General features: G+C 38.8%; 1 protein-coding gene across 4 annotated transcripts; it reads right to left on the reverse strand.

The window, feature by feature from the left end:
- Nucleotides 1-300: 300 nt before the first annotated feature.
- gpsm1b (G protein signaling modulator 1b) lies at nucleotides 301-27,946 on the reverse strand. Of its 4 annotated transcripts, none has more exons than XM_023283783.3 (14): nucleotides 27,705-27,946; nucleotides 17,028-17,249; nucleotides 15,894-16,029; nucleotides 15,622-15,764; nucleotides 14,160-14,283; nucleotides 12,484-12,599; nucleotides 11,248-11,403; nucleotides 11,058-11,166; nucleotides 10,542-10,656; nucleotides 8,893-8,963; nucleotides 8,628-8,816; nucleotides 2,835-2,997; nucleotides 2,519-2,724; nucleotides 301-2,305 (listed from the first exon to the last, which is right to left on the reverse strand). In XM_023283783.3, the coding sequence occupies exons 1-14, from the start codon at nucleotides 27,764-27,766 to the stop codon at nucleotides 2,108-2,110; spliced, it is 2,010 nt and encodes a 669-aa protein (XP_023139551.2). In that variant the 5' UTR covers nucleotides 27,767-27,946; the 3' UTR covers nucleotides 301-2,107. The 4 variants fall into 4 exon arrangements, with proteins under 4 accessions (XP_023139551.2, XP_054875460.1, XP_054875459.1 ...); XM_055019485.1 differs by lacking the exon at nucleotides 27,705-27,946 and adding an exon at nucleotides 18,539-18,696 and having other exon boundaries at nucleotides 8,628-8,798; XM_055019484.1 differs by lacking the exon at nucleotides 27,705-27,946 and adding an exon at nucleotides 18,539-18,696 and having other exon boundaries at nucleotides 2,835-2,994.

Below are 27,946 nucleotides of genomic sequence, written 5' to 3' on the forward strand. Positions count from 1 at the left end.
CATTTGTCAAAGAGAATCAAAAACTGAATAAGAATCTTTGTGTTTAAACAAATTCTTAACATTCCGACTCAGCCTTGTTATGCAACTATTCATGAAGTTGGCCAACAAGTTCGGTCAGCCCTTTGTGTTGTGTTCTACCACAGATTACAGCTTGAGAAATCTTATCCAATTGATTGTGTGGTTCTCCGTAAATCAAGGAATTATTTCCCCATGTACTCAGTGTGATGGTATTTATGTGCCATAGAGTCTGCGTTGCTCATGTAATTTTCCAGCAGCATAAAAAGAGAAACAGAAGCAAAATAAACATCTGAAACATTTTATTAAAAGCATGAGGGGACATATTCATGTCCTCAAAAGGAACATAAATACAAAATATATTTATATGTACAAATTATGGCAAAGACAAGCGTACCGAGTACTTTCTAAAAATGTTAATTCACAAAAAACAGAAAGAAAATATTAACTGTAGCTCCCGATGTGTTGTTTATCAAAGAGAGATGAATCAAACAGAACCACTGTTTACACGATTCATCCTGGTTCAGAACTCAATATAGCTAAGGTTCACAGAAGCTTTGAGGTACAAATATGAGGTATGCACTACTTCTGAATAAAAAGCAAACCGCTCAGTTCAAATGTTTCCTGTACAGATGCTTTGTACAGCAAAACATTTTCAAGCTTTTAGCAAATTAAAATGTCATTTCTGCAGTTTATATCTCTCTGACTAACAGAAAAGTACGCTGGGTTCTACCTGGTTTTGATGACACACTTTGAACTTTATGAAATGATTTGCAAAAAATCTGCATATTTATGGTACAAATTGCAAAACTTTGAGGGTAGAACCACATGAAAGCTGTCAGAAGTGTCATACCTGGACCGCAAAGTCATTATTATAATGTTTTCCTAAAATATTCAAGAACAAAGAATGTCTTTTATCCCCAACAGACTGCACTCTGTATTTCCCAGAGGTAATACAAGGTATTGACCACAAAGAGGCAATATACCAACGACAACTTTGAGTTTGTTGCTCAACATTGTTCAGGGCATAAGGCTCTCAAAAATATGATACATCTGTCCATTTTATGTCTATGTTAGATAATAATAATGGCTGTAAGCAGTACTCTGTTATCAGATGTTCAGAACATTATGGGCAGAAGACAGTGTCACATTAAAAGCTGAGCAGAAACATTAACTGGAGCTTACCATTTCACACAACTCTAGTCTTGACTCTATAAAAGAAACATATTTGCTCAGTAACGCTGGTTACTGCATACTGTGTGAAGAGGTGCATTTTAAAAATGCAGAAATGCATGTAAATAACATTTGTGTGGAAAATCATATTTCAATCAGTCTTTCAATTTCAATGAATCGTATTACTAAGTTGACAAAAATGGAGTGTGGTTATTAATTAGTGAAAAGTTGAAAGTGACCAAAGCAGTTCTGTTTAACACCGGTTGGTTGGTCAACCCTAATACTGTTAATGCACAAATAACACCACTTTTCTATGAGCGGTGGGAACCACAAAAATTGAACGATAAAAGCAGCACTGATCAGAGAAGTTTAAATACATTTGTCTAAAATTCAGCTTTATCAGTCCTGTCATTATAAAACTGGCTAAGATTTCAGTGCAAATCTGTCAACTCTAATCTTTTCATCAACACTGTTTCTATGAATAAATCTTTGTGACTTCCACTACTCATACTGTAGGTCTTCATATTAATCGTCCATATTATACTGTATGCCCATCATGTGCTTGTAAAAAACACATCTGACACCAGGGAATACAATCTTGAGTCTGAAAAAAATGCTGATTAAGGCATTAGATTGAGGACATATTTCATATTTGTTATCATGTCACCCCAAACTTCTTCTTGCTCTCCAAACCCCCAAACTCTGGACATTTTCCCATTGTATTTACACACATGTAGAACATAATACATCGAGCAACATTTAACAGGGCACCACCTATTGCACATGGAATTTATCTTGTTATTACACATCTTGTTAGTTCACCCCTTTAGTGCTGTCTTTAAATGTTGGCTCATTCTTCTTGCTTTTCCTTTACTTTTTTTTTTATTTTCTTTGACATGAACTTGCGCAGCATTAAGTCCTAGCTGGAGAATCCACCAGGCGGCTCTGGATCAGGGGACTGAGGGCTGTCCTGATCGTCGGGCAGCTGGACGCGCTGCTCATCCATACGCTTGGCCTGGACCCTCTGGATTAGGCTGAAGAAGTCTTCATCAGGCACTGTGGGGGCGTGGGGGCCTGCTTCTGGTGGGGAGCACCTCTGGTCATCAATCCTAGAGGACTGGAACCAGAAAGATTAATGCCTTTAAAGAGTAGGGGCAAATATGACGAAATCTGGTGAAGACAGAAAGTGCTGCAGAAAGGCCAACTTTGCACAGTTAAGTGGAAACTTCCTAAAGTACTTTATCCACACAGCAACGAAATATCTTACGTCTAATAATTAAGAATTTAATAGGATTAAACCCCCGAGTTTGTGTGAGAATTACGGCCTTACCTGGCACTTGATAAGCATGTTGAAGAAATCATCGCTGGGTTCTTGATGATCTCCCTCACCTACAAGGTGCCCCAGGTTGTTGTGGGTAATCCTCAGGCCTGGAAGGTTACCAACATTAACACGCTGGTCATCGAGGCGACGACTCTGAGAGCTAGCAATCAAATCAAACAGCTCCTCAGTCTGGGGGGAAGTGGTAATTGCAGGATCTAAGAAAAAACAAATCGGCTCAGTGAGTGCAAATTATGTTATTATCTCAAATTCTGACACAGGTAGCTACAGACGTCCATAAAGGAGCTGACAAACGTCCTCAACCAACCTATCATCTCGTTCAGGGATGGCATGGAGTTTGCAGAACCTTCTCCGTTGTCTCCGTTTTGTGGCTCATCAAGGTGGCAGCGCTGGTCATCCATGCGGCTGCTCTGAAACTTGCTAAGGAGGTCGAAGAAGCAGTCTTCATCGGAGGGGTCACGGCCCAGCTTCTGGAACAAAAATGACAAACATCTCAGTCTTGTTCGGCACAAACAGAGACCATCTCTTATCCCTTGAAAATGTGTAATATTATTTACCAAAACTAAAATCTAGATCCTCTTTAGATGACTGAATACTCACCACATGCTATACTCATCAAGGCTTTTTTGGTTGGTTGAGACAAGATACTGAGTTTTGCTGACAGTTTAAGTATTTGAAGTTCATGAAAGAGAATGTCAATCACTCTCCTGGACCTGCTGAGTATGCTAAACTTCTGAAAGATCCAAGAAATATGGTGTGCAGGTGAAATAATTAACCTGAATGCCAGTATAAGTTGCATAATGAGGATTTTCAAGATAGCTCGCACGTGGAAGAGAAAAATAATCTGATTAACTCTCAAGAGATAGCTCTCCTGGTGAGACTACCTTGTCCTAGATACTTAAGGTGATACAATGTCATAAAATAAGCATTTACAGTAAGTAAAATGACCCGCATAGCTGCACCTGTAAAACCAGATGGGAATACTAAGAGATGAAGCTGTAGCACATAAATGCATTAGTTGTAACTGTGGGACTGTTAAACAACGGCTGTCCTTAGTGTCAGATTTGGTCAATCAGTCAACAGTTCAATTACCAATCGACTGAATGCTATTTATATGTTACGTTGACCTCACTTCTTCCACATTGGTCCTTCTGTTGTTTATTTTGAGAAAACACCAAGAGCTGCTGTCTCACGTCGTCCTGAATGAGGCTCAGATTCACAGTCCCAATATGTCTGAGCTTTGCAACCGAAGTGAATGATTTATGTATGAAAGATAGTATAGCTCCCGATACACTGAGCTAGCAAAGCAGATGTGGAATTTATTATGTGTGACCAGTGCTACTGAAATATTCTGGCACTTAGGCAACAATAATGTGATACTGAACGAGAGCTGATCTACTGGACAGCAGCAATAAAATGAGTCAATAACAGAGTCAAAATAAAAAAGAAGCTGCTGACCCAGAAATGACCTGAGCATCTAAAACTGTTAAACTAACTGCCCAAAACCTAAACATAATATTAAACGAAAATACTACACAAGTTTGAATTTGTACTACCTCCATCTTATCCCACAAATTTCAAGGGGTGGACCTGAATGTATGTCCATTCCAAGAAGCAGGTTTACAAACTCATATGTGTAACCTTTCACAATGAAAGCTGGATCACTCCCAAATCTAGAACATAAACAGTTGTAAGAGATCTGTTCTGACTTTTACTCAGCAAAATTGACCACATAAAGTATTCAGATTTTTTTCTTTAACCCTCGAGACATGGGACATCAAGAGTTTTAACCCAAAAAAAACATGTATCTCAAATCAAGAAGAAATCTCCTTTTATGCATATGACATAATTCCATTAAAAAGCCAGATATTTTAAGGATTAATAACTAGCCAGGTAAGACTTACAATAACATATTTTAGAATATAGTAAGTAAAATATACATGAGAAATACAATTTGAAAAAATTGCAAGAATTATTAATTTTTAAAGACATCATTTCCTGTTGCAGAACTGTACTTTATTATTTAAATCTATTTCTTACATCCTATCAAAAGACAGTGAAGCACTGCAGTATGCAAATTTACTAACATTCTTTTGTAATGAATTATGTGTTCTCTTACATTTAACTGAAATTTAGCTGTATTTCAGTGCGTTAAACACATGATGTAGTAGGACTCCTTTTAGCCTCCAATATTCAGACATCTTACACCTAAAAACCACATTAGAGAAACATCAACAAAAGTCCCGTGGCAAGTTAATGGAAGACAAGGTCACATGAAGCCACAAAGATCAAACAGACTGACTGTTTCCCCTTCACATAGTTTTCTCTCTCTACTTCTCACCTATACTTTAACAAATGCAAATGCACATCTCAATATTTACCGTCAGAACAATTTCGCCAAGCCACAGTCAGATATGACACTTTTCACACCGACTAGTGGATAAAATTAAAATAACTTAGAGCGAGATGTGAAGTAGGTCAGCAGACACCAATTTTCAGTCAGCTCTTTTCTATTAACCTTTTCTATTTGAACTTTCATATTGGACAATGAAACTACTGTTCAAACAAAACAGAGATTTTACCGTGCGTCACATAAACTTCACTTTTACTGCATGTGTTAACTGAAAAACAGAGCTAAACATCTCCACAGGCTGTAAAACACACACAGAAACTAAAATTACATTCAAAACCTATATATTTCCAATAAAAAAAAGAAAATGAATAACCTTTGCACAATGTTGTTTTCCAAACTGTAAGTGAAATATCTTACCAGCGACAGTTCTTCTTTTTCCTCTATCTACCCTATACTCTCTCTGTTTTTTCTGAGCTCTCCTTCTCTCGTTCTGTCCACACGCCTGGATCACACCTTCTTCTCCCCTGTTTTCATCCACCACTTTACATCCCTCTCATTCTCTCTCTGCTCTCCTGCTGTACACGACTATCCCCCTCTAATTTCCCTCTATTCCAGCCTCCTTTTAATCTCCACCATCCACTGCCTCCTCCTTTCTGTCTCTCTCTCTCTCTTTTTCTCTTTCTGCCACACTCTCTCCCTCTCTCTCTCTCTGCAGCTCTCCGGCAGGCCATTTTTGTCCTGTTCACCCACTGTGGGAAAACAACTCATTATGGGAAGCTGGGGGGGTTTGACCCAGTGGGGAGGGTAGCGGTTCTGTGATCAAGGTCACATTATCAGCTAGGAGGGAGAGCTGTGGTGGACGGAGGGGAGGAGGGGAGATAGAGGGGGTAGAAAGTTATGAGTAAATCGCATGCTAACAGCTACTGCCAGCGCAGATCAACCACCCCTCAAATGAAAAGAACCCCCCTATGTCGCCAATTAGTTCTTCAAATCTTGCATGGCGTGGATCTAAAATATACCACTCTTACAGAAGGATTTTTACACTTTAAAAAGTCTTTCATGTGATTGTTATTTACTCGCTCTCGGCAGATTAATCCAGTGTGACTTTATAAAAGTTTCTGTCCCGTGTCCTTGGCCTCTAGCGCGGTGTCTGTGTGGATCTCGTCACTTCCCTCTCTGCATTGTTCAATTAATCAAGTAGGCCAAAGAGACAGAACATGAGAGAGCGAGGCACGTTATGGTGATGCGAGAGAAAGAAAAGAGGGAGGACGACAGTGACAGAAGTAGAGAAACTAAGTTGTGTGCGTGTGGAACAGAGAGAGTGGTAGTCAGCGTGTGAAAAATTATATCACCGTTGTGCTTTGGCACCTCTGAAGTTTGACATTTGATGTATTAGTTGGAGATGAAGAAGTTATAAAGAAAAAAATAAATTAAAAAATGTAAAATGAAAATAAATAATGCACACAGCTATCAGTTGGCTGCTTGATAACCCCTACTCGAACCAATGACTGTCCAGCCAAACTCCCTCTACTATACTAATTAAATGAAAACTACAGCTACACATCTTTCTACATGGATCGTTATCTGGTGAGGTTGCTGGCTTTTTTCATCCTGAAATATACACTTCCATTCAAAAGTTTCGGGTCACCCTGGCAATTTCATGCTTTCTATGAAAACCCACAATTTTATTTATGGGCTAACATAACTGCATAAGGGTTTTCTAATCATCAATTAGCCTTTCAACACCATTAGCTAACACAATGTAGCATTAGAAGACAGGAGTGATGGTTGCTGAAAATGTTACTCTGTACCTCTATGTAGATATTCCATGAAAAATCTGCCGTTTCCAGCTAGAATAGTCATTTACCACATTAACGATGTTTAGGCTGTATTTCGGACTAATTTGAATCTGAAAAATAATGCTTTTCTCTCACAAATAAGGAAATTTCTAAGTGTCCCCAAACTTTTGAACGGTAATGTACGTCAGAGCCTCAGTCTTTTAATTTTACTTCTATCCAAATTCTCATTTTTAAAAACATGTCAACTGAAAACATGAAACGTCAGCCAGAGACAGTATTTTAAACTGATTACTGCAGCTGATATCTGTCGGAAATACAAGACTCGTTTGAAAAATGATTAAGAATAACTGGTTCAAGTAACCAAGCAACAGCAACCAATAAGGGAAAAACATACTAATTTTCACACATGCGGGGTCACAAGCTACGGAACAAACTGTCAAATGGATCTCATTTTGGGTTTATTAGCTGCTGTTTTTAACGTTAAGTATGAATCACCAACTCAATTTTTAGGCCTAAAAGTGCTCAAAATCAAGGCAAGTGTGAACCTCTAGAGCTCCTTGACAACTGAGAAAAGCTAATCTACTAATAAAGGCCATGTCATTCAGTCAAAAGTTGGAAATATTTTGAAAACAAAACTGTTCATTCAATACTCGTGTCATGGACCGGTTTCAGTTCACATAAAACAATTAAATTAAAAAACTAAGTTAACAGATTAAATTAAATGTTTTGATGGTTTAATAAAGTTGGTGTCCTATTTATTTTCTAATTGGTCATGCTCGTACCACTTACTGACGTCACGAGGTCAGATAACTTCTCTTGGATTTAGTCATTTGGGAAGAAGCTGCGCAAATTCACTGGCCTTAGAAGACTAACATCTGAAAATGAGTATTCTTCAGTGTCACCAGATCAACATCTGCTTCCCCCATTTACTCCCTTGTGATGAACTATTATCATGCAGCCCAGTAATTATCTCTCCATTCTAGCATGCCAGCTTACTGGTTACAGTAATTAGCACTGTCACTGAAATAAGGCATGATTAGGTGGTGTGGGGACATGAAATTTTAGGGATACAACAGCTGTGAAAGAGAAAATACTTAAAAATTTAGTTCACAGCAAATTGAGCACTGTTGACATTTAATGACTATGACATTTATTTATTTATATCTCTTTTTTAATCCCACAAAGGGCAAATTTTGCCTTTTCGTATATCCCAGCTTGTTAGCAGGCTGAGGTCAAAGCATGGGGTCAGTCACATTACAGCGCCCCTGGAGCAGATACAGTTTAGGGCCCTGCTCAAGGGCTCAACAGTGGCAAAGTGGCAGTAGAGGGGCATGAACCTCTAACCTTTAGATCAGCAACCCAAAGGCCTAACAGCTGAGCCACAACTCCCCTAGTTTAACACTGCAGATGATGTTTCATATCATACAGTCTGGAACAGCTCAAAAGTTGACGCCCTTTTGTCATTTTGTCTTTAAAGTGGAAGCCCAGGCGACGAAGACTTGAAAAAAGTTGACAAGTGTAACAGCCAGGATTTAAGATCTGCTTGATGCTTTCTGTGAGAAAAATAAATTCCCTCTTTTCTCAGATGTATTAAAGGTCAGATCTTCGATATATAGTATGTGTGTCATAAATTTTGGTGGACAATTTAACACTCTGTAGTATGAAATTTTATTTGCAGCTTAGCAGTTAATAGCACTTTTTTGTATCATAAGCAACAAATACAAAGAAAGAAAGACAAAGGCTATATTCTAAGTCTTTGTGGTTGGAGTTTTATCAATCAAAGGTGGAATAACTTGTGACTGAATCTAGATACTTGCTCTTAACATCATGTTCTAAGTGTTGCAATGTGGACATAACTAAACAGATATAATATGGAATAAGGAATATATGTTTTATTAACCGTGTTAATTAACAGTGTTAATAAAACAGTAAAGCAACAGCGACTCACTGGTACAGGAGGCGGGACTTGCACAGTGATGTCATCAGTGTCAACAGGAGAGTCCAACCACGGCCTTTCATCTGACGACTGACTGTCAGAATAGCCTTTTCTTTTACCGGGCTGTGACATCTGACTCTTGGATCTCCTCGGTATGCTTTCCAAGTCTTGGTTCTCACCATTCTGCAGTAACAGCACATACTGTTAGAGAGGGAATGACTACTGTTAGGCACATTTCCTTCTACAGTGTCCTGACATGCGAGGTAAGAAAAATCACCTTATCTGAAGAGTACTTCCACAGTTCTACGCTGTCCATGCTGTTTCTCTTGGTGAATTTGGGTCTTGCTCCTACAGAAAAAAAACAGGTATGTAAATAAACACTGCATCACATAAGATATTTCACTACTTTAGAATCCCTCATACCGTCTAAAATGGTTTCATTAGCAAGTTTATGCTTCCAAGTTGCCCTGTGTTTATCTTTTTTTTTTTTTGCAGAAGCCTGTAATGTCAGTAGTGGTCCCGTGATGTTCGATGTGGATGTGAGGTTTACACAGACAACCAGGCAAACAAACTGAATAAGAGTCTGTTTGCCAGCTCTGCTCCAAGGAGGGAAATGTAGGACATGGGTGTGAGTTTCTGCCCAGAGGAGAGTTTATGAAAGCAAACATCACACAAAGGCCAGGGAGATTGTAAAGATATTGCAGTTTCTCCATGCTTCATTATATAAGGCTTAAACATGTGAATATGTGAACTGGTGGATTATTTGAGGAGCATATATAAGAACAATCCTTTTTTATTTTGTGAGGATGTTGCTGAAAACAGAAACAAGCCACCCTCCAGTGAAACAACAATCTTTATACAGCTCCAAAAATACACACACACCCCTTGCTTTCTGTCATATTTAGCCTTGGTCCAGACATAACACACACACACACCGTCTCACCTGAAGTTAGTTTTACATTTAAGACGGCCACTTTGTGTACACACACAATATTCTCGTTAGCTTGCATAAGGCCACATGTAATATTTGTCATACATAGAAGAGCAAAATCAAAAAACCTTTAAAAAATACTTTCGATGTAAGTAGTTTTGCCAAAATCCCACTTTTTATCCCACTAAGTAAAGTTTCTACTTGACTCTGGCAATGTCCTAGAGCTCTGATTATTATTGTCTTTTCCTATTTCTATCTGATGGGAAAGCAAGCACAGCGCCGAGACAGTTTCCCCAAACCACAGTCTGAAGACGACAAACATACAGGTCCTGGTTTTAAATACACACAAGCACATAGAGTTGGGCTTTTTTATCTGTCACGCCCTTTCCCATTCCATGATTAAGGAAACTGAGCAACTTGCTCACACAGCTTGCCAGAAATAAGGCTATATAACTGCTCCGGTGGAGAAGAGTCTCGCCCAAGTGAACTAAAGTCACCATTTAACTCCACATTCAACAAGGACATCTTTTGTTTCTTTTTAATCTTTGAATATTTTTGACAGTTTATACATTAACTATAACATGCAAACATGAATGTCTTTTTAGAGATCGTCTTAAAGAGAGCTAAACTTAGGCAACCTTTTAACACCCCAGAATTGTGGCATTATACTTGCACAATGAGTAAAATATGTTTTCCAGGTCAAATGCTGGCAAGGTTTTTAAACGCTAACCAGTATGGCTGACAAATTCCTTCAGCATATATACATGCAATAAATGCTCTTCTGTGAGACCCAAAATATGTTACATTTAGACTGATATATTTAAACGAAAACATCAACTAAACCACCTATATCATTATTTGAACAGGACAGAACAATAAACAGGCAGTGTGCATATGTAACAGATAGGACTAAAATTGAGGGAGAACAGCTATAAAGCTCCCCCATCGCCACAGTAAATTTCATTGAAAAGGATAGAAATAACTTTCAGTGTTACCTTGCATCTCGAACTCTGAACTGGAAGGTGAGAGGTCGCTCTCATTGACCCCCAGGGCCTCCATCAACTGTTCCACATTCATTCTGGCTGTCAGTTCCCCATTTCTGTCTCCAATCTGAGGATGAAGCGAAGAGGCAGGGATAAAGTGACAAACAAACAAAGTCAACACAAGAGGCCTTAATTCGATGAAAGATGCATTTAAGTTAAGATAAGCCTTTATCAATCCCACAGTGGTATACTTTGCAATGTCACAGTAGCAAAGATGACAGTGCAAACATGTAAGGATCACCAGTAGAAAATACAAATAAACAAGAAATATACATAAGTACTAGTAATATTGTATAGATTCTTCTATATGTGGAAATTCAGATATAGCATAGATTCCTATGGATGTGGAGAATAACGATATTGCACAGATTCTTCATTAATTAGAAAATAATACATTTATATTGCAGTTATGAAAATATTCATAATGCGCATTTTGTTTTAGAACTACAACGTCTAATTATGTCTCACTTCTTTACAGATGTCCAGGTGTTTTCGGGCATAGTGGAGAGCTTGTTTGTGGTTCCCTAATGACACATATGCATTTCCGAGACTCCAGCAGGCACGACCCTCTCCAACCCTATCGAGAAATAAACATACACACAAATGTCAACAACTACTCCTGTGCTCATGCATTTAATACTGTTTATGCTCACTCTACCTGTCAGTAAGCTCCTGGGCAATATACAGGTGTTTCAGGTGGTAGTCTATGGCCCTCTCATACTGTTGCAAAAGAGTAAAGGTATTTCCCAAGCTGTAACAGGCCTGAGCCTCCATCACCTGGTCCCTAAGCTGCCTGGACAGCTGCAGAGTTTTCCTAGAAGACAAACAATAGGACAAATAAAGAGAGTCACAGAATTAAGATAACAGTGCAAATGGAGATTTTTTTCAGAGACAGAGTAGATGAATAAGAATAAAATAATATTTTTCTAATTTAATTTATATTTCAATTTCATCTTGTCACTGGTCAAACTGATATTTTGTTGGACCACCTTTATCTTTAAGAATGGCACACATTCGCTGTGACATGGTTTCAGTAAGCTTCTGCAAAGTCACAGCATTTATTTCCATCCAGAGTTTTCCAGCAAGATCTTATATTGATGATGGGAGAGTTGGACTGCTGTGCAAAGTCTTCTCCAGCACATCCCAAAGATTCTCAATGGGGCTGAGGTCTGGACTCTGTGGAGGCTAATCCACATGTGAAAATGACGTCTCATTTTCCCTGAACCACTCATTCTTAATGTGAGCCCTATGAATCCTGGCATCGTCATCTTGGAATGCGCTCGTGCCATCATGGAAGAAAAACCCCACTGATGGAAAGACCTGGCATTTTTAAGTATACTTAGGTAGTCAGCTGACCTCATTCTTTGGGCACATAATGTTGCTGAACCTGGACCTGACCAACCCCAGATCATAACATTATCCCCATCCACCTCTCTTCTTACCCTGATCCTCTCATCACTTCAGAACAGGGTAAATCTGGACTCATCAGACCACATGACCGACCACATTTGTTCCTCGATGGTTCACCCCTATCCTTCCAGGTTTTAATGATGCGTTGGACAGTTCTTAACCTGAATTCAGTAGTTTTAGCAATCTCCTTTGTTGTTTTCTTTGCTTGAAGCAGGCCAATAATTTGCCGTTCTGAGACAGATTAACATCCTTTTCATGACCACAGGATATGTCTTCTGACAAGGTTGTTTAAGAAATGAGAAGCTTCTCACTGCATCATCTAGGGTTAAATAAGTTGTTGCCAGCTGAAACATATTTATCACTGCAGTAATTATTCAATGAAAGGGTCTTACCTATTTGCTTGATGGGCTTTTTTTTTTGGACAGGCAATGTATGTTCATTTTGTCTTCTCTCCACTAGATGTCAGGCTTTACTCTTTCCTCACCTGTAGTACTCTGTGGCCGTGTTGAACTGTCCCAGGAATATCAGGGCATTTCCCAGGTTACTGTAGGCTCGCCGTTCAGCAGCTTTGTCCCCAAATTCTTTGGCAATGGATAACCGCTGTAAACAGAGCAGCAAAGGTCAAACCACATCAAGGTAAGATTGTCAGTTTGCTTTGTAATTGAAGTAGCAACGTTTAATGATAAAAGTAAAATCCTGTTTTATTTTGATTTACTTGACAGCATTAACTCAGCATTTAAGCAGAAACTGTTACACAAGTTCAAGCTGCAAGCTCTGTTGGGCACATTATTTTATAACCAGAGGCCCTGCTGCAGCACTGGTGCATCAAATCAGCTCCCCTGATTCCCTTTAGAGGCAGTGAACTCCCCTCTGTGGCACACTGATAGATTTGTAATAGAGAATAGAGGAGAGGCCAGTTTCTCACAAGAGGAAACAAGTGTTTTACAATGGAGAGTGACAGGAAACATGGGGACAGAGAGCCTGAAGCTGCACTTTCCAGTGATTCACCAAGAAACCAATTCCCTCCTCTTTTTTTTATGACTAGACATCAATCTTGGTGTGCTGGTATAGCACGAGATGGACTGCAATTCACTGAAAAACACACCCAGCTGAAATTTACTTGGAAAAAACACTGGTAAGGCTAGCTATCTAACATTGGCATTCCCCAAGAAAATACCACACATTGTGATAGAACACTTTTTTTATCCTCTGTTCCCTTTCTTCCAGTCATCATCTCCCATGCCATCCTGCCTATTATGCTGTTTGTTAAATCTGATGGTAATTCTATAAAAATGGACATAAACATGAACATAAACAAAGCCATTCAGATGAGAGATCAGCTCTCTGTTCCTGTAGGGTCCGGCTATGTGAGACTACTCTCACACGGACTGTTGACATTGGCAAGTCTTGTTATTTATTTTGCATGTAAAATTTTAGCCAGACTGACATCTGTGCAGGGCAAACGAGGTAAGATCTTCCCTCAGCAAGAAGCAAATGGGTGTTGCTTGCTTCCTCACTGAATAAAATTATCAGGCCAAAGTCTGACTGCACCTTTAAGGTAAAAGCTCAATTCTTGCAAACATGTTTGAACGCAACTCAACAGTAAACCAAATTCTGTGGGAATCATTTGGTTGCTTCTGGGCTGCATATGATACGAGCACACAAAAGAGGCTGAACAAAAAGACAGCATGCTGTGAATATATCATTTTGCACTGTGGCTTCGGGGAGGACACAAATATCTCTGGCTAGGACATTGTGTGCGCTCAGCATGTGCACAAACCAACAAAACACCCTAAAACCAAATTCAAATGTTATGTTAATGGTTTTGAAAAAGACAAACTAAAACATGGTGATATGTTGAGGTTTATTTACTGCATTGTGAAACAAAATGAAAGCATTGTGTTTGTTTTTTTGGTCCACTTGAATTGCAATTCTATTTAAATCAAGAGCATTTTCTGCACAGCCTGGGGCAGATAACATCAAGGCCGACCACAAAGTCTGCTACAAAGTGAATGACCTTGTGCCAAATACAAAGTTAGGCTGCCACTCTGCTAGTGCAAGGTCACCACTCTGTCTTACCACAATGGTAAGGCTGATTACTCATATCTCTGCAACACAGTAGTGTGTATATGTTGCAGGTAAACATTCAGGATTTCTCACCTGACGGTGGAACTTGATAGCTTCAACAAAGTTGCCCAGCAGGTAGTGGGTGTTGCCCAGGTTCCCGTAGGCCCTCCCCTGGGCCGCTCGGTCACCAAGCTCTTTGACCAAACACAGGTTCATCCTACAGAGGTTAGTAAACACAATTAGTAGCAGTACATCAACGTTAAAGACTGTTAGTATATTCACAATTTTATTCTGTTTTCTTTTTCATCCAATAGGTAACACATTAAAGACTGTGACATTAGACGATCACTAAATATGACTACATAATATTATTATATTGGTGTAAAGCAATGCTATATATTCAGTATGATTTGGAAAGAAGCATAAGGATCACTGTATTTTTCACATGATAGTTAAATAATTAGGCTTATACAATAATACAATTCTACATTCACTGTGTCACCTTTGACAGTTTCTTCTTTTGATGTGAATTTCTGTGTTACAAAATAATTTGCTTTAATGAGGCCTAGATAATTATCGAGAGATATGAGCTGCTAAAATGGGTTTATCATGATGTATTTATCTAGTTTATTCAGCTTCCACTTAGACACATTCCATCTGTAAGCTGCTTTTTCTAGCGCACCCTTTTCTTGTAATACTGTTGTTGCTTGTATTTTCAGACATCTTTGTTTTATTTTGATATCTCAAGTTTGCAGAGACTCTCCACATTGATGATACCTGCACTGAGAATCCTGTAAATGTCATATAGCACATTTAGCTGTTAGGGTCACAACAAAAGTACCATAATTAGTAAGTCACAGAACTAAGTCATAAGGCAGACTGATCTGTAGTACAACAAATGTGAGCCTAGAGTGTAATACAAGGCGTAGAGACTACTTAGATAGTAAACAATTCTGTAGTGTGATGAAAATAAATTGAAATCTGTGGTAGCAACAATAAGGAAGACTGCTGAAAACTGATACGTACAACTTATTGATTCTGACTGCACCACAGTCATAAAGACAGTAGCAGTGGGTTGTGGGTTTTGATTTCAATCATCAGGGAGTGAAATTCAAATCCAAGTAAATATTATTGTGTATAAGAGGGTTCAAGATTTTAAATTAGGGCAGTTACTTTTTTTTAATATATACATATTGTCCACACAGCAAAAATAGAATTGTGAAATTGTGAATACACCGTCCAATCAAAGTGACTTCAAATATCAGTGAAATCTGTTGAATAATTTTAGGCTAGCTTTTTTTTCAAATTAGTAAAGCTTGTCACATGTGTACACATAAAAATAGTACAAAAATGACAAAATAAGATTTCTGTACTGTATGTTTTTCGAAAAAGCAAAATATCCTAAGAAGTTTTCTACATTAAATCCACTTTGATGCTACAAAACGCAGCAACGTTCACCTGTCAAAGATTCAAGTGTGACTTTAATGTGTTGCTGTATATACAGTACATGAAGTACATTGCAGTACATGTTCTGTGTACTGTCAACAATACATACTCATAAAAGCCAGTAGCCCTTCGCAACGTGTCTCTGACATCAGGAGGCAGGTCTCCTGGTTCCTGGGTGCAGCCCCACAACTGCTGTTTGCCCTTTGCATGACATACGTTCCCAATGTTATACAACGCTCTGGCCTCTCCAACCTACAACAAGACAGAACAAAAAAACGAAAAGAGATATGTATGAATATTAACATTGCTTTGCTCCTGATTCGTTTTGTGTGTGTCAGTTTGTTTGGACATCAAAAGGTCTGTATTAGTGTGACACATTACCTTGTCACCCTGCTCTTGAGAAATATCCAGATGTCTTTGGCAGCAGACAACAGCCTCGTCAAAGCGCCCCAACACTTTTAAGGTGTTACCAAGGTTACCGCTGGCTTTCCCTTCTCCGATTCTGTCTCCTATTGTTCTGAGAAAGCAAGGAAACACATTTCTGGCATTTAACAGTGGGAGCAACAACATTTTTTTCTGATTTAATTTATTTATAACCATTAAGACACTGTAGCAAGATTTAAAGGGGAAATCCTGCACAGTGCATTTTTAATTTCTCTTTGCTTACTTCCTAGGACCAGGTCCCAGTGGCCCTGGTGAGACTGTAATGTAACAAGGTAAATCTCCCTGGGATCTTTAATCACTTCCCTGCTGAACTACCAGCTGCACTCACGGCAGGAGGACAGATTACTCACAAGCTAAACGTCCTGCTGGTAGTTGTCAACTGTTACTACACACTGTAAAATTCCCCTCACTTTTCTTGTGGAATTTTCGTTGTCTCACTCAGTGTCATCAAATAAAGATTCCAGATGTTCTCTATGCATTTCTCAGAGGAAATACAATCAGTTGGAGATAGTGTTCTTCTGTTCTGAGACCGTCTGTTCATTCGATAGCAGAATCATATATCATATATCATGCCTACAAACTGGCAAAGAGATCCACACTGACTAGAGCTCCTATTACAGAAATATGATGACTGTAGTGATATGAATAATTATTACCCATCTTTAAAGCTGTGTGTATTAGACAGAATTACACTTGATCAGGCTTCACAGATGATCAGAGCAGAATTTCTGTAATAATTTATTCTAAATCACACAGTTATATTTGCTATGACTGTTGTTAGATCAAAAACATTTCAAACAGCAACTATATTTCTGTACAAATGGTTCATAATTAAAGCAGATGAAAGCTGGAGATAAAAAGTCTCTTATAGATCGTAAGTGGAAATGTGATCTGGTTATCAACATTGCTAATGACTAAATTCAAACTCCCCTAATATGAAAATACAAACATTTCTCAAAAACGCAGTTGAATACAGCTGTGTAACGCATCATTAATAGAGTTTTTTCACACATTTTCACAGCTCAAAACAGAAGTTGAGGCCATTGTGTATTTGCAGGGTACAGTACTCACCTGGCCAAAGTAAGGTCATGCTTGTGGTATTCCAGAGCTTTGCCATACTCCTTGAGGTAGAAGTACGCATTGCCCAGCTGGCTGTAGATGGCACTGAGCGTCTTCAGGTCTTCTGTACCGACCTGCACGGCTGCTTCAAAAAACGCTGTCCCCCCTTTAAAGTCCCCGGCCTTGCACAGTCGCTCTCCTTCCAAGGCCAACTCCAAGCAAGAGGCCTCCATCCTGAACGGTGAACACATACATGCAAGGAAAAGTCAGAAAACAGTACGAATAGAAGAGCAGTATTAGAGACAACACTGTACAGTAATGTGGATACCATTACAGTGGCAATGCAACATCATTTCACAGTGAGGAACAAATTGGAAGTATCACCATGACAACAAGGTCTGTAGCCATTTCTGTGGACTGTTGCCTTAGCAACTGAGTCTAAGCTCTGAGATGAGCACCTTGAAAAGGTGTTGCACTTTTGGTCCATTACTTCTTGTCTCAACTTGGTTTTTAGAGTGTGATTTCTAAAGATAATCAGTTCTCTTGCATTGATGGCTTACTATATCAAGCTGATGAAGATGTTTATCATTTTACACTTTTTGAGAACATGAAATTAAAAGGAACTTTATAATTCATGCATAGTGGTGCGTTCCTTAAAAAATACATTCAATATGAGCTATTCATTGACATGTCAGTTCATCTACGGTGCTCAGACAAAACAGAAAGCATGCACTGCAGAAACAATCATCAGCAAGTGAAGAGGAGTCTTCCCACTACTTCGACAATGCCTTGATTACCATGGCAACTGCTCGATCTGTCAGTCAAATTCTATTTGATGAGACTGATTTTAAAAAACAGCCCTCTTTAGAGCTATACAATGCTGTGCAAAGAAGGGACAGATATTGTTGAGATGTTTGTAAAAAAATAAATTAGGAACCATGTACTATGAGACAAACAAAACAAAAATGTACCACTTTTGTATGTAGCCAAAACTGCAAGTGTGTAAAGTGCACAATTATTTAGATTCTTTAAAAAAAATTGTGCAAACACAGACCACAAAGTGCAACGAGGCTTCATCAGTGAGTTGTGTCCAGAAAGTATACATGCCAGATTCATTGTATAATCCAGGATGAACTAAAGACCAGCCAATTTAGTTGTAGCTCTAAATTCCAGATAAAGTACTAGAATTTAGAGTTAAGCAAGGATTATCCTTCAGTCTAATCTGTTTTTTAAAAAGGCCCCATCCAAAAGGTAGAACAAAACGAGGATTTTTGTATTGTGTAGCACATTTGCAAACACGGCAGTTTTCCGCTGTCCAAAAACTAAGCATTTGTTGCAATTTACTGTAACCACAATTGTAATAATTAATGGTAATTCACATTACTAGCATGTTGCTCTGGTCAGAATTTCTCAACCTGTCCGGATCTAGAATCAGTGAGCTCAACAAGGTCATTTGGTTTGAAAACTTTGCATGCCAAGTAAGTAAAAGACCACAGATTTAGTGTTTAGTCTTCTAGCTGTACCTGTGTTTTCGCTTGGTTCGTGTTTTGTCCACATACACTTGGAGCTCCAAGTGTAAAGGCCTTAGCATTGCGTGAGGTCGAGGTCCACGGTGGACCAGTCTACACACGGCTCTCTCTGCTCCAGTCAGAGGACAAGGCCCAGATGCCATGAGGGTACTGTTTAGCAAGATCAGCTATATCAAAACACGATTTACATGGAGTTTGCAGTTCACTCACGTAGTGCACTTCTCACTTATAATGCAATGTTGATGACATTTCCAGCAAAAAATTCTTTTTGTCCATATTGTCTTTTAAACAACTCCAACAGAATCCACTGTGTCAGCAACGTTGCAGCAAATCTGGACACATTCCAACTGGAGGCTCTAACCACAGTCCCAGACTAGCCAAGAGCAACATCTGCTTTTCAAGTCCTCAAGAACGTTCCAAAAACCAAATGGTGAACCCTCTACTCCCATAGCCACGACAGTCAACAGGGAGTTGTAGCAATTTCCACGAAAGAGCCATTCCAGGTCCAGTTGTATTTCCTTGCAAAAACATGTCTACAGAGGTCATGTTTTACTCATTCAACTGAACTTCATCAAAAACTTGAGACGTCCATTGCTGTTGTGTCAATCAGTTTTTACTGTCCCCCCAACAGAAACCTGTCCTCTGGTGTGATCCTCGTCAAACTGCCCTCAGCTGCGATAAGGTCCATTGTTGTAGCTTATGAACAACATTATAAATGACAGAGCAGGGGTACAATCAGCGATGACAAAACAAGTGCAACATTTCGAAGCTTGACCATTGCCCCAATGAGAGAGAGAGAGAGAAAGGATGCGAGAGACCGAGAATTGCTAATCCAGTGACATGCACCTCCTTGGTAAAGACGATACACAGCGAGTGGCCCAGACTAATCCAACTATCTGCCGACCTTTGCAGAAACCTTATTAGGTCATCAGCTGAGACAGATAAGACTGAGTAAATGAGAGGTAAGGCGTGCATTTCATTAATACATATTTAATTATTTTCACCAAAAAAGAAACAAGGGTATGGATGCTATTTCTCTATTTTTCATTGCAAAAAATCTTCACTGTAAAGCATCATGCAACACTTTCTGCAGTAGGTATCCATGACATAAACACACCACATCGTGAGTAAAATGGCAAAATGTTGAAAAGCACTACTGATCATGGAGAGTCAGGAAAGAGGGGGACGGAGAAAGCAGGCCATATGCAGGAAATCGGCATGAGCTGGACTCAAATACACGTAGGACCTCTAGCCCTGGTCCATGGGGCACCCGCACAACCTGGTGAGCTATTGCGCCACCTCACACTTTCAAAATACAACACACTTTTATCAACATTATGTGAAGATCTCGCACTCACACTCCTGATGAGTTCATTTTCCATACAACCCACTGCAATGTTGTCTGCTGAAAATGCACTCAAACTTGATAAGCATAAGGTCAATCAAACATTGTATATAATGTCAAGTTTGATACTAATCTCACTGGTTCTGTTCATTTAGACACATCAGTAAATCAGCATGCACACTGAACTGTAACAGGCAGCCCTAAATGTAACGCAGCCCTTACCATATTTTAACAGCACCTGTATATTTCCTCCTGTGACATGTACATGCCTGGGGAGATGTACTCAGGTGGTATACTATTAAAAAGCACCTAAATCTTGACATACTGACAATTTGAGTGTGAAAAAAACATGCTTATAACAAAGTTTTTCTTTCCTTTTTAAATCCAAACAGATTATGCCAATACATGGATAAATGGAGCATCCACTATTTTGCCTCTATTACACATAACCTGGCATGACTTGGCTTTGTTGACACACAGCACAACCACCTTCTTCCTCACTCTCTCACCCACAGACACACACACAGCAATGGCTCTGCTCAATTCAAATGTGCCAGTAAGCTATGACAGTGTCAGTGAGCCAGCATGCACAATACAAGCACCCTGAGAGAGAAGCAGGTTAACTAAATTCCTATTTATACACCCATGCTTTTGTTGCTGTGACACATTCTGTGAGAAAGGCTTATAGACAGTCCTCTACAAAAAAGATGCTACAGGCTCTGAGCATAACAGAGACAGGAAGCTTATACACTTTGATTTCTAATGAGTGACTTGCTATGGACTATGTTATTTGACTATGTTATTTGTTGTTTTTCCAATTGCTTCAATCAATCATAACAATTGAAAAATTTGGGGTAATTTGGATTTTGGCATAAATACATGCTATTGTTGTTGTTGTTGTTTTAACATATATATTTTTGGGAGGGGAAGGGTGAGAACTGTTAATTTTTCTGACTATTACTAAATATTAAATAAGGAAATTTAATATCTGACAAATAAACATACCTTATTGCATTAATGCAAAGATCATGACCTAATTCATCCAGAGGTATCACTTGGGTCAATATATAACTGAAGGACTTTGAAGTCCATGGGCTCTATCTTGCATAGATTTTTATTAAAAGCAAAAAAATTAATGTTTTTTTATGTTCATTATCATCATGTCTTTACAAACTCTGTAATTATTTATTATGGAAACAATCATTCATTAATAAAATAGGACTGGATATCACTAAAATGTCAACTAAATAACTGTCCCAATTTAATAACAACCACCTTCTAATTAGTTAAACAATAATAAAATGAGCTTATTCAAAAATTGTTTTGATTGTGTTCTTTTTATTAAGTTGAGATAATCATGGTGGATATTTCTTTTTTGGCAATATATCAAATTTTATATGGAAAACAACAAACTGTATCTGTGTCCCAGAAATCACTTTCAACTAAGTTCCCCATTACAAAAACACCTCTCAAGGAAATGTGTTAATTTCAGATCACATGACCTGCTCCACATGATGTCATTTCCTCCTGAAGAAAATACTGGCAAGACTCCAAGGCTTTCTGAGTTATTTAATATAGTGTGTGAGTCAAGTGTGGATTTTTCACGTCAACAGTGTTACTGCAATATCTTTGTAAATGACTTTAAATTTCAATTTTACTCAATTGGGTATATAATATTTAGAAAATCTTTCTGTAAAAATACCATGTGGTGTTTGGTTACAGGTGGCCATGTTGACTTTAGGCCTGAAAACAGCAAAAACGTCAACTATGATACCTGCCAACTGTGTTCAAAAAAAGTCCCACAATTATTTTGACCCACTTAATACATACAATGACAGAGATGGTTCGGCACAATCTCTGATTGTACTCAAATCACAAATCATCACAAATTATTGTTCATCGGTACATTTACGTATCACCAAACAGAACATTATCACTCTCATAAATTCCAGTTGTACTGCATTATATTGTAAGTCTGTTTTAGAAGGCAAATCCAAATATTAAAATTAATTTTAAGGAATACAACTACTGCAACAAAATTCCAACAAGCAGCTGTTTGTAGGGCAAGAAAGACATTCAGTTTCCATGACTCGCTCAGTCAAAAACATTCTTTGCTCACAGTAAATTTATTTTGCTGTGGATGCTGCATCACATCCAGCCCTTAGGCAAAAGTGCTCCAAACAGTTTTTAGAACAGCTGGCAATAACAGACAGAACTCCCCACACTTGAATGTAGATGAAACCAGTTACTGCTGCAGATAAAAGTCCTTATAAAATGTGCAAGGTCATCTTTTTGGTAAAATTACAATAGCCACAGTTACTATTGCAACAGTGGAGGAAACTCCCCAGCTCTGTATCCTTCAATGGAAACTCTCCAGGCCTGAAATGATAATTCCAGTAACAAGATCTGAACAATTCACCCAAAGATAGGCCCACAAAGCAGTAGATTGTGCCAAGGCTACCCTTCAGTGCAAACAGGAAAATGGAGCAGGCACTTACAGCCGTAGCCAGAGGGATGAAAGGTATAAGCTCAGTGCAGTTACAAAAGATTATAGAGGGTGTATTTGAGCAATCACATATATGGAGGGGACACCAATAGCCAGAGGTAGTTTACCACTCAGCTGTAAATACTATCCACTGTTCCTTCAACTTAAGCAAGTGTAACTTCTTTCAGATGTGGTGCAGAAGGTTTCAGCAAGGGGCCACAGTTGAGGTTGAGGCAAAGGAGAGGTCGCTCTCAATTTCCAAATACTACAATGAAATTTGGGGACACAAAGAAACAACTATGTCAGCGGTTAAGTGGGAAAAAGACAGGAGAGAAGTAGGAAAGAATAAAACATGGGTCTACCCAATCAAAGTAGCAAGACATCATTTAAGTGTCTGCATAGGAGCATGATGGTTAGAAGGACTAAAGTTGCTGCAGGTAGCTACAGAGTTGCTACTACAAACAAGAGCAAACAAGGATGAGGAAAAAGACATGAAGAAACTGATTCTAGCCACAGATGGTGATGGTGAGTGATGGTGCCTTCCAGAGCCACCACTGAACTATAAAACCCTGAATTGTAAAACAGGCTGAGGAAAAGGGTGTAGCGTAAAGAATGTCTGGTGACTTGGTAAAAAGAGAAAATGCTAAACTTAAGCTCTCCAGTTGTGCAGCTAGAGGCCAATACATTATGACTCAGTTAAATCAAACTCAGCAAACCTGAAGTATTCCACCAGGGCTAGTTTGAGGGCTACAAGACAGACAGAAAGATGAGTAAAAAAAAAAGACCAAAAATGCAAAACAAAGAAACAATAAAACTAAGACAAGAGCAGTTGAGTCTCCATGACAGAATTCTCACACAGAGACTTTCATTCCTACCATCTTTGCGGTTGAATGGATTTGTGTGGAACAGTCTGCCATTCTCTCCTTTGATTACCACTCTAATTGGTCTGTTTGGGAGACACTCATCCCATAATAGCCCACTTGTGGTCTAAGAGAGACAGTCTCCCAGTGCTGTTGCCATGGCAGCAAGGAGTATATGTAACTTGGAAAGGTTTCAGGGAGTAAGTTAGGTAGGCTGAAGTGAGGTTTGAGCTTCACAATGCGTATGTGGATAAAGTTTGTCCTTTCAGTGGAAACATTTTAATGTGAACAATGAGCCTCTGTCAAATAATGAATCACAATGCATTCATTCTTCATATAAATATGTGAAGATCTTGTTCTGCTGTGATAGAAAAGTCACATTGCAGATGATAACTGGATTAAAAAGAGAAAAAACAACTCAAGGACTGCAGTTGGGCATCTAAAAGTTTAAAAAATGAGCAAATGATGACATAGCAGATGCCAATGTAGCTTTAACGTGAACTATGAAAAATATACAGTATCAAATGTAGGATAATAAAATAAAAGCTAGCTACAATTCAGGTTACATTAGCTGGTGGAGGTTAGGGCCTCGCAGTAACATCGTCAAAACTCCAAAGTCCTTTACTCATTACTGTCTGATTAAGTGCTGCAAGTCTCAACATCCTGCAGGTTGTAGATGATACTGTACTTCTTCCTTTCTGAAAGGTAATGAGGCATAAAACAAGATTTGGTGCAGCGCCATGTGTACTAAAACAGCTCATGTTTTATGAGCTCATAACAAGCTGCTAGGACTACTTGTTGGAGTGCCATGAATAAATAAAGTACAGTCTGCAACCCATTTCACAAGATGCAACTTTTACACTCTAAAGAAGGCCTAATGCACCATGAATACTCGCAACTATTTTAAATCCTGGAACACAAAGAAGGCACAGTTATTGAAATAGGACACTATTTTAACATGACTGTGAATTTACCTTGGTTAATGTTCACACAAATAGCACATTGGGTCGATAGTTCAAAGAAAACTCGACTCCTGAGATCAAAAATACTAATCATCAGAACTGCACAAACTCGAAGCAAAATTAGTCTGATTTGTGTTTCTAGCTGTGTGTGATTTATTTTGAATTACTGTAAGAAATCAACTTCAGAAAGTATAAATGTTGCATAAATAAAGAAAAAAACACTGTGGATCATTATCAGATGTGGTTAGGACGCCAGGATGTCAGGTACAGAAACAGTACAGTACAGAAATTGAAAGAAGAGGTCTAGTTTGGAACAGTAAATAACAACCTGACAACGAGATGTGACCCAATTAAATACCAGTGACGTAAGAGATGCACACACTCTCATGCTATTTTTGTATTCACTCATTAGGATTTTACTTCATTAGTAAAATGAGTACCATGTCACTTTGTTGTCTCGATGCATTTCTGTTATATTGATGGATCAGTATTTTGAACATTCAAGGGTCTACACTACTGTCCCCATGATTCTTGGCTTAGCAAAGACACCCTGTGCTCAGAGTAGTAATCCAGCCATAATTACAGAGTGCCACGGCTAGTTGTCTGGGAAACCAAGGAGAAACTCTCTAGGAATGTTTTTCCTCTCGCAGTGCATGTCTCCTTAAGTTAAAGCAGAACTCTCCTTCTTTCTTCTTTTCTCTAATTTCCTTGTAAAGCTGCATTTTTTACTCTCCTTGATTGTGTTATTCTTAACCATGTTTTCTGCAGCAAAATTTAGGAGGAGGCGGTGTTACAGTGTATAATATGGCCCTAACAATGCTGAGATAAAACAATATGAGATCAGATTTAAGGAAGAATAATCATATTATTTCTAGCATTTATCCTTTATCAGTGAAGTGTAACAGTAAACTCAGTTGTATGCTTAGTCAGTTATGATTTATTTATATGTTAACCATCTATTCATAATCATTCATTTACTAATTTTCAGAGAGTAAATGCTTTTATGTCATAAAGTCAAAGCCGACCACTGTTTCCAGCTTAGCACGTGTGTCTGTGTGTTACATAAGTAGGGTCAAAAATAGAGCCCTCTGGCCTTTATGAGGAATGGGGATGCCAGTCTGAAGAAGCTCCTTTGTCAACATATGGAATGTAGACTTGGAGTTTCTGATATGGTCAAGAAGAATTCCATAGGTCTAACTTGTTGAACCATTTAGAAATGAGCCAATAGAAAAGGAGTTCTGTGTTCACATCCCACTATAAATAAGCTGTCACTCTTGAGTGTCTCTGAGAAAGAGATGCAGGACAAGTTCTGCCTTTCTCCTGACTGCAATGGATCAATTTGCCAGGCAGGTTGTCGGTGTTTTGCGGTTTATTTTTAAGGTCAGAAGAGTCATAGCTGTTTTCCATGACAGAGATTTCCATTTGAGTGATAAAAGATAACCCTGCGTTCTTCTCCTCAGTCACCATAAAGATTAAATAAGAAACACGTCTCATTAAGGTTTCCGTCCAGTGATTATCATCTAATTTAACAGAATAGGTGTAAGTAGACACAGTAACTTTTAAATACTTCTACCAGTGTTGCTTCTCTCCATTGCCTGACACTGATTTTACAGAACAAGTCTGTTGACAAAAACCCTACAGATATTATCCCTTTTGTGTCTCACCTGTGTTTTTCTGGAAGCTTCACATAACACACACATATAAAGACACAAATACACTCACAGCCCTCATTGTAGAAAGGTCATTCATTGACTTGATTTGTTTGTGAAATATAGGAAAAGCACTGGCATCATGATCAGCACTATGACTCACCCCATGCGTTTAGCTTTGTGTGTGTGTCTTTGTGTGTTATGGACATAACTTTGCAGGGTTTATGAATGCCACCACTCAGCTCAGTAGTTATTAATATTCCCAGCAGCCATCTCTGTCACACTGGGGGTGGAGGGTGTAATGTCACAATGCGGTTTAACATGAAGCAAATTGTGTGCCAGTCTGATAAATGTCCATTAGTTTAACACTGGTTCCCTTTCAATGAAGTAAATGGATTTTCTCAAAGAACATTACAAAATTACAACTTAAATCTTTCCCCATCAGACAAAGCAAAAGGGTAGCAAACTTGTAGTATACTTCACTGATTTAACCTAAATATTTACTTGACTAATTTTCATTGTCAAGTAATTTGTTAGATATTTTCACAATTAATGATTTGTTTACTTCTCAAAGTTCATGATGACGTCCTCAAAGGTCTTGTTTCATCCACAACCAAAAGATAATAAGTTTACTGTCATAACAGAGTAAAGAAGGCAGAAAATATTCACATTTAGGAGTCTGTTGACTTTTTGCTCTTAAAAAATGCTCAAATCAATTAATCAATTATCAAAATAGTTGCCAAATAATTTAATGATTACCAAGCTGCAGCTCTATTAAAATTACCACTCCATTCAATGTATATCTTTGAAAACTTTTTTCCATATTCTTATTAGGTATATCAATAATCCAAGTTTTCTTTATCATCTGTCAGTGATGCATCCAATTTATTCCACTTGGAAGGATGAGTGAATAATGTGACTCATTAATTAATTCAACGTTATGGTGATTAGTAATTTCCAAAATGCCAAAATACAGACCAGAGATGCATCATTTTTTTCAGAAGTTCTAACTAAATTCTTATTAGTAGTGTCTAATATATGACTTGAAAAATGAACAACAGACTAAAAACTCCACCATAAGGCTATCAGTTTAAGTAGAAAACAGTAATAAGTAGAGCTGAAACAACTGGTCCATTAGCAGAGAATGCATTGCATCTTATTATAGGTAAGCTACTTGAGGAATGTGGATAATGAAACATATAATTGCTGCAATCTTGGTAATAAATTGTATAAAATACGTTGCTATTTTTAAACGGTTGCCTATGAATGAATCAAAGTGTCAGGAGCTGCATATTGGAAAAAGTAAAGCTACTTATAACACTTTAATGGGATGCAAATGGTGCTATAATGCAGTTTGTAATGATTACCACACCTGGCATGTAAATAGGTGACATTTTGACAGTCACTCCGTGTGCATTTGTGTTCATCCATGTGATCCAAACATCCCCCTGCACATATGGTGTGACTCTGCAACCCACATGGCACGTTTAAACCCAAACCCATGCGCCCTGTCAGCGCGTCCAGCCTCCATCTCCTCCTTCTCTGTCCAACATCTCTGAGGCTCCTCTCAGTCTGTACATTCCAGCCACAGCAGCCCAGTGACCCGAGCCAGGAATGAGGCTTGGAACTGGGCTCTGGCTGCAACTGTGGCTGGGTCTGGAGGCTTAAATCAGTGAAAGCTGGCTGCTGGGTTCAGCTTCCCCCCTCTCTGTGCCTATAGCTCCTCCTCAGTGAGCAAAGCCCTGAGCTGGCAAACCTCCTATTATTACTCTTCCCTCCAGCCGCTCCCAGCCTCTTGTTCTTCCAAGGACAGGGTTATAACCCCCCCATACCTCGGTGTTCCTCCCCGGGGTTCCTACCTTGAGTGCAACCTCTTGCTAGCCAGATCCTGGTCCACACCGTTAGCAGCCGACTGAGCCATGGAGCCGCTGCTAATGTGCCTCTTAGCTCTCGCTTCTTCCTCCTCTTTTCACAGTGAAATATCCTCCAGAGGCAGCGACCCCTTTTCTTCTTCTTCTTCTTCCTAAAGCCTCTCCTCACTTCTTCCTCTGTCCCTCCCTCCCTCTCGGTCTCCTCTCCACCGTCTCCCCTCCGTCCTCAT

This window comes from Amphiprion ocellaris, chromosome 17 (genome assembly GCF_022539595.1).
Source record: "Amphiprion ocellaris isolate individual 3 ecotype Okinawa chromosome 17, ASM2253959v1, whole genome shotgun sequence".
Lineage (NCBI taxonomy): Eukaryota > Metazoa > Chordata > Actinopteri > Pomacentridae > Amphiprion > Amphiprion ocellaris.

What these genes read in the sequence shown, in the direction of transcription:
- gpsm1b (XM_055019483.1), bottom strand. Translation starts at nt 18,687, where the DNA reads ATGGCATCTGGGCCTTGTCCTCTGACTGGAGCAGAGAGAGCCGTGTGT. An exon ending in GGAAGTACTCTTCAGATAAG is followed by an intron (nt 8,817 to 8,892) that starts GTGATTTTTCTT and finishes CCTCTCTAACAG; the next exon opens with TATGTGCTGTTACTGCAGAA. An exon ending in ATCCCTGAACGAGATGATAG is followed by an intron (nt 2,725 to 2,834) that starts GTTGGTTGAGGA and finishes GTTTTTTCTTAG; the next exon opens with ATCCTGCAATTACCACTTCC.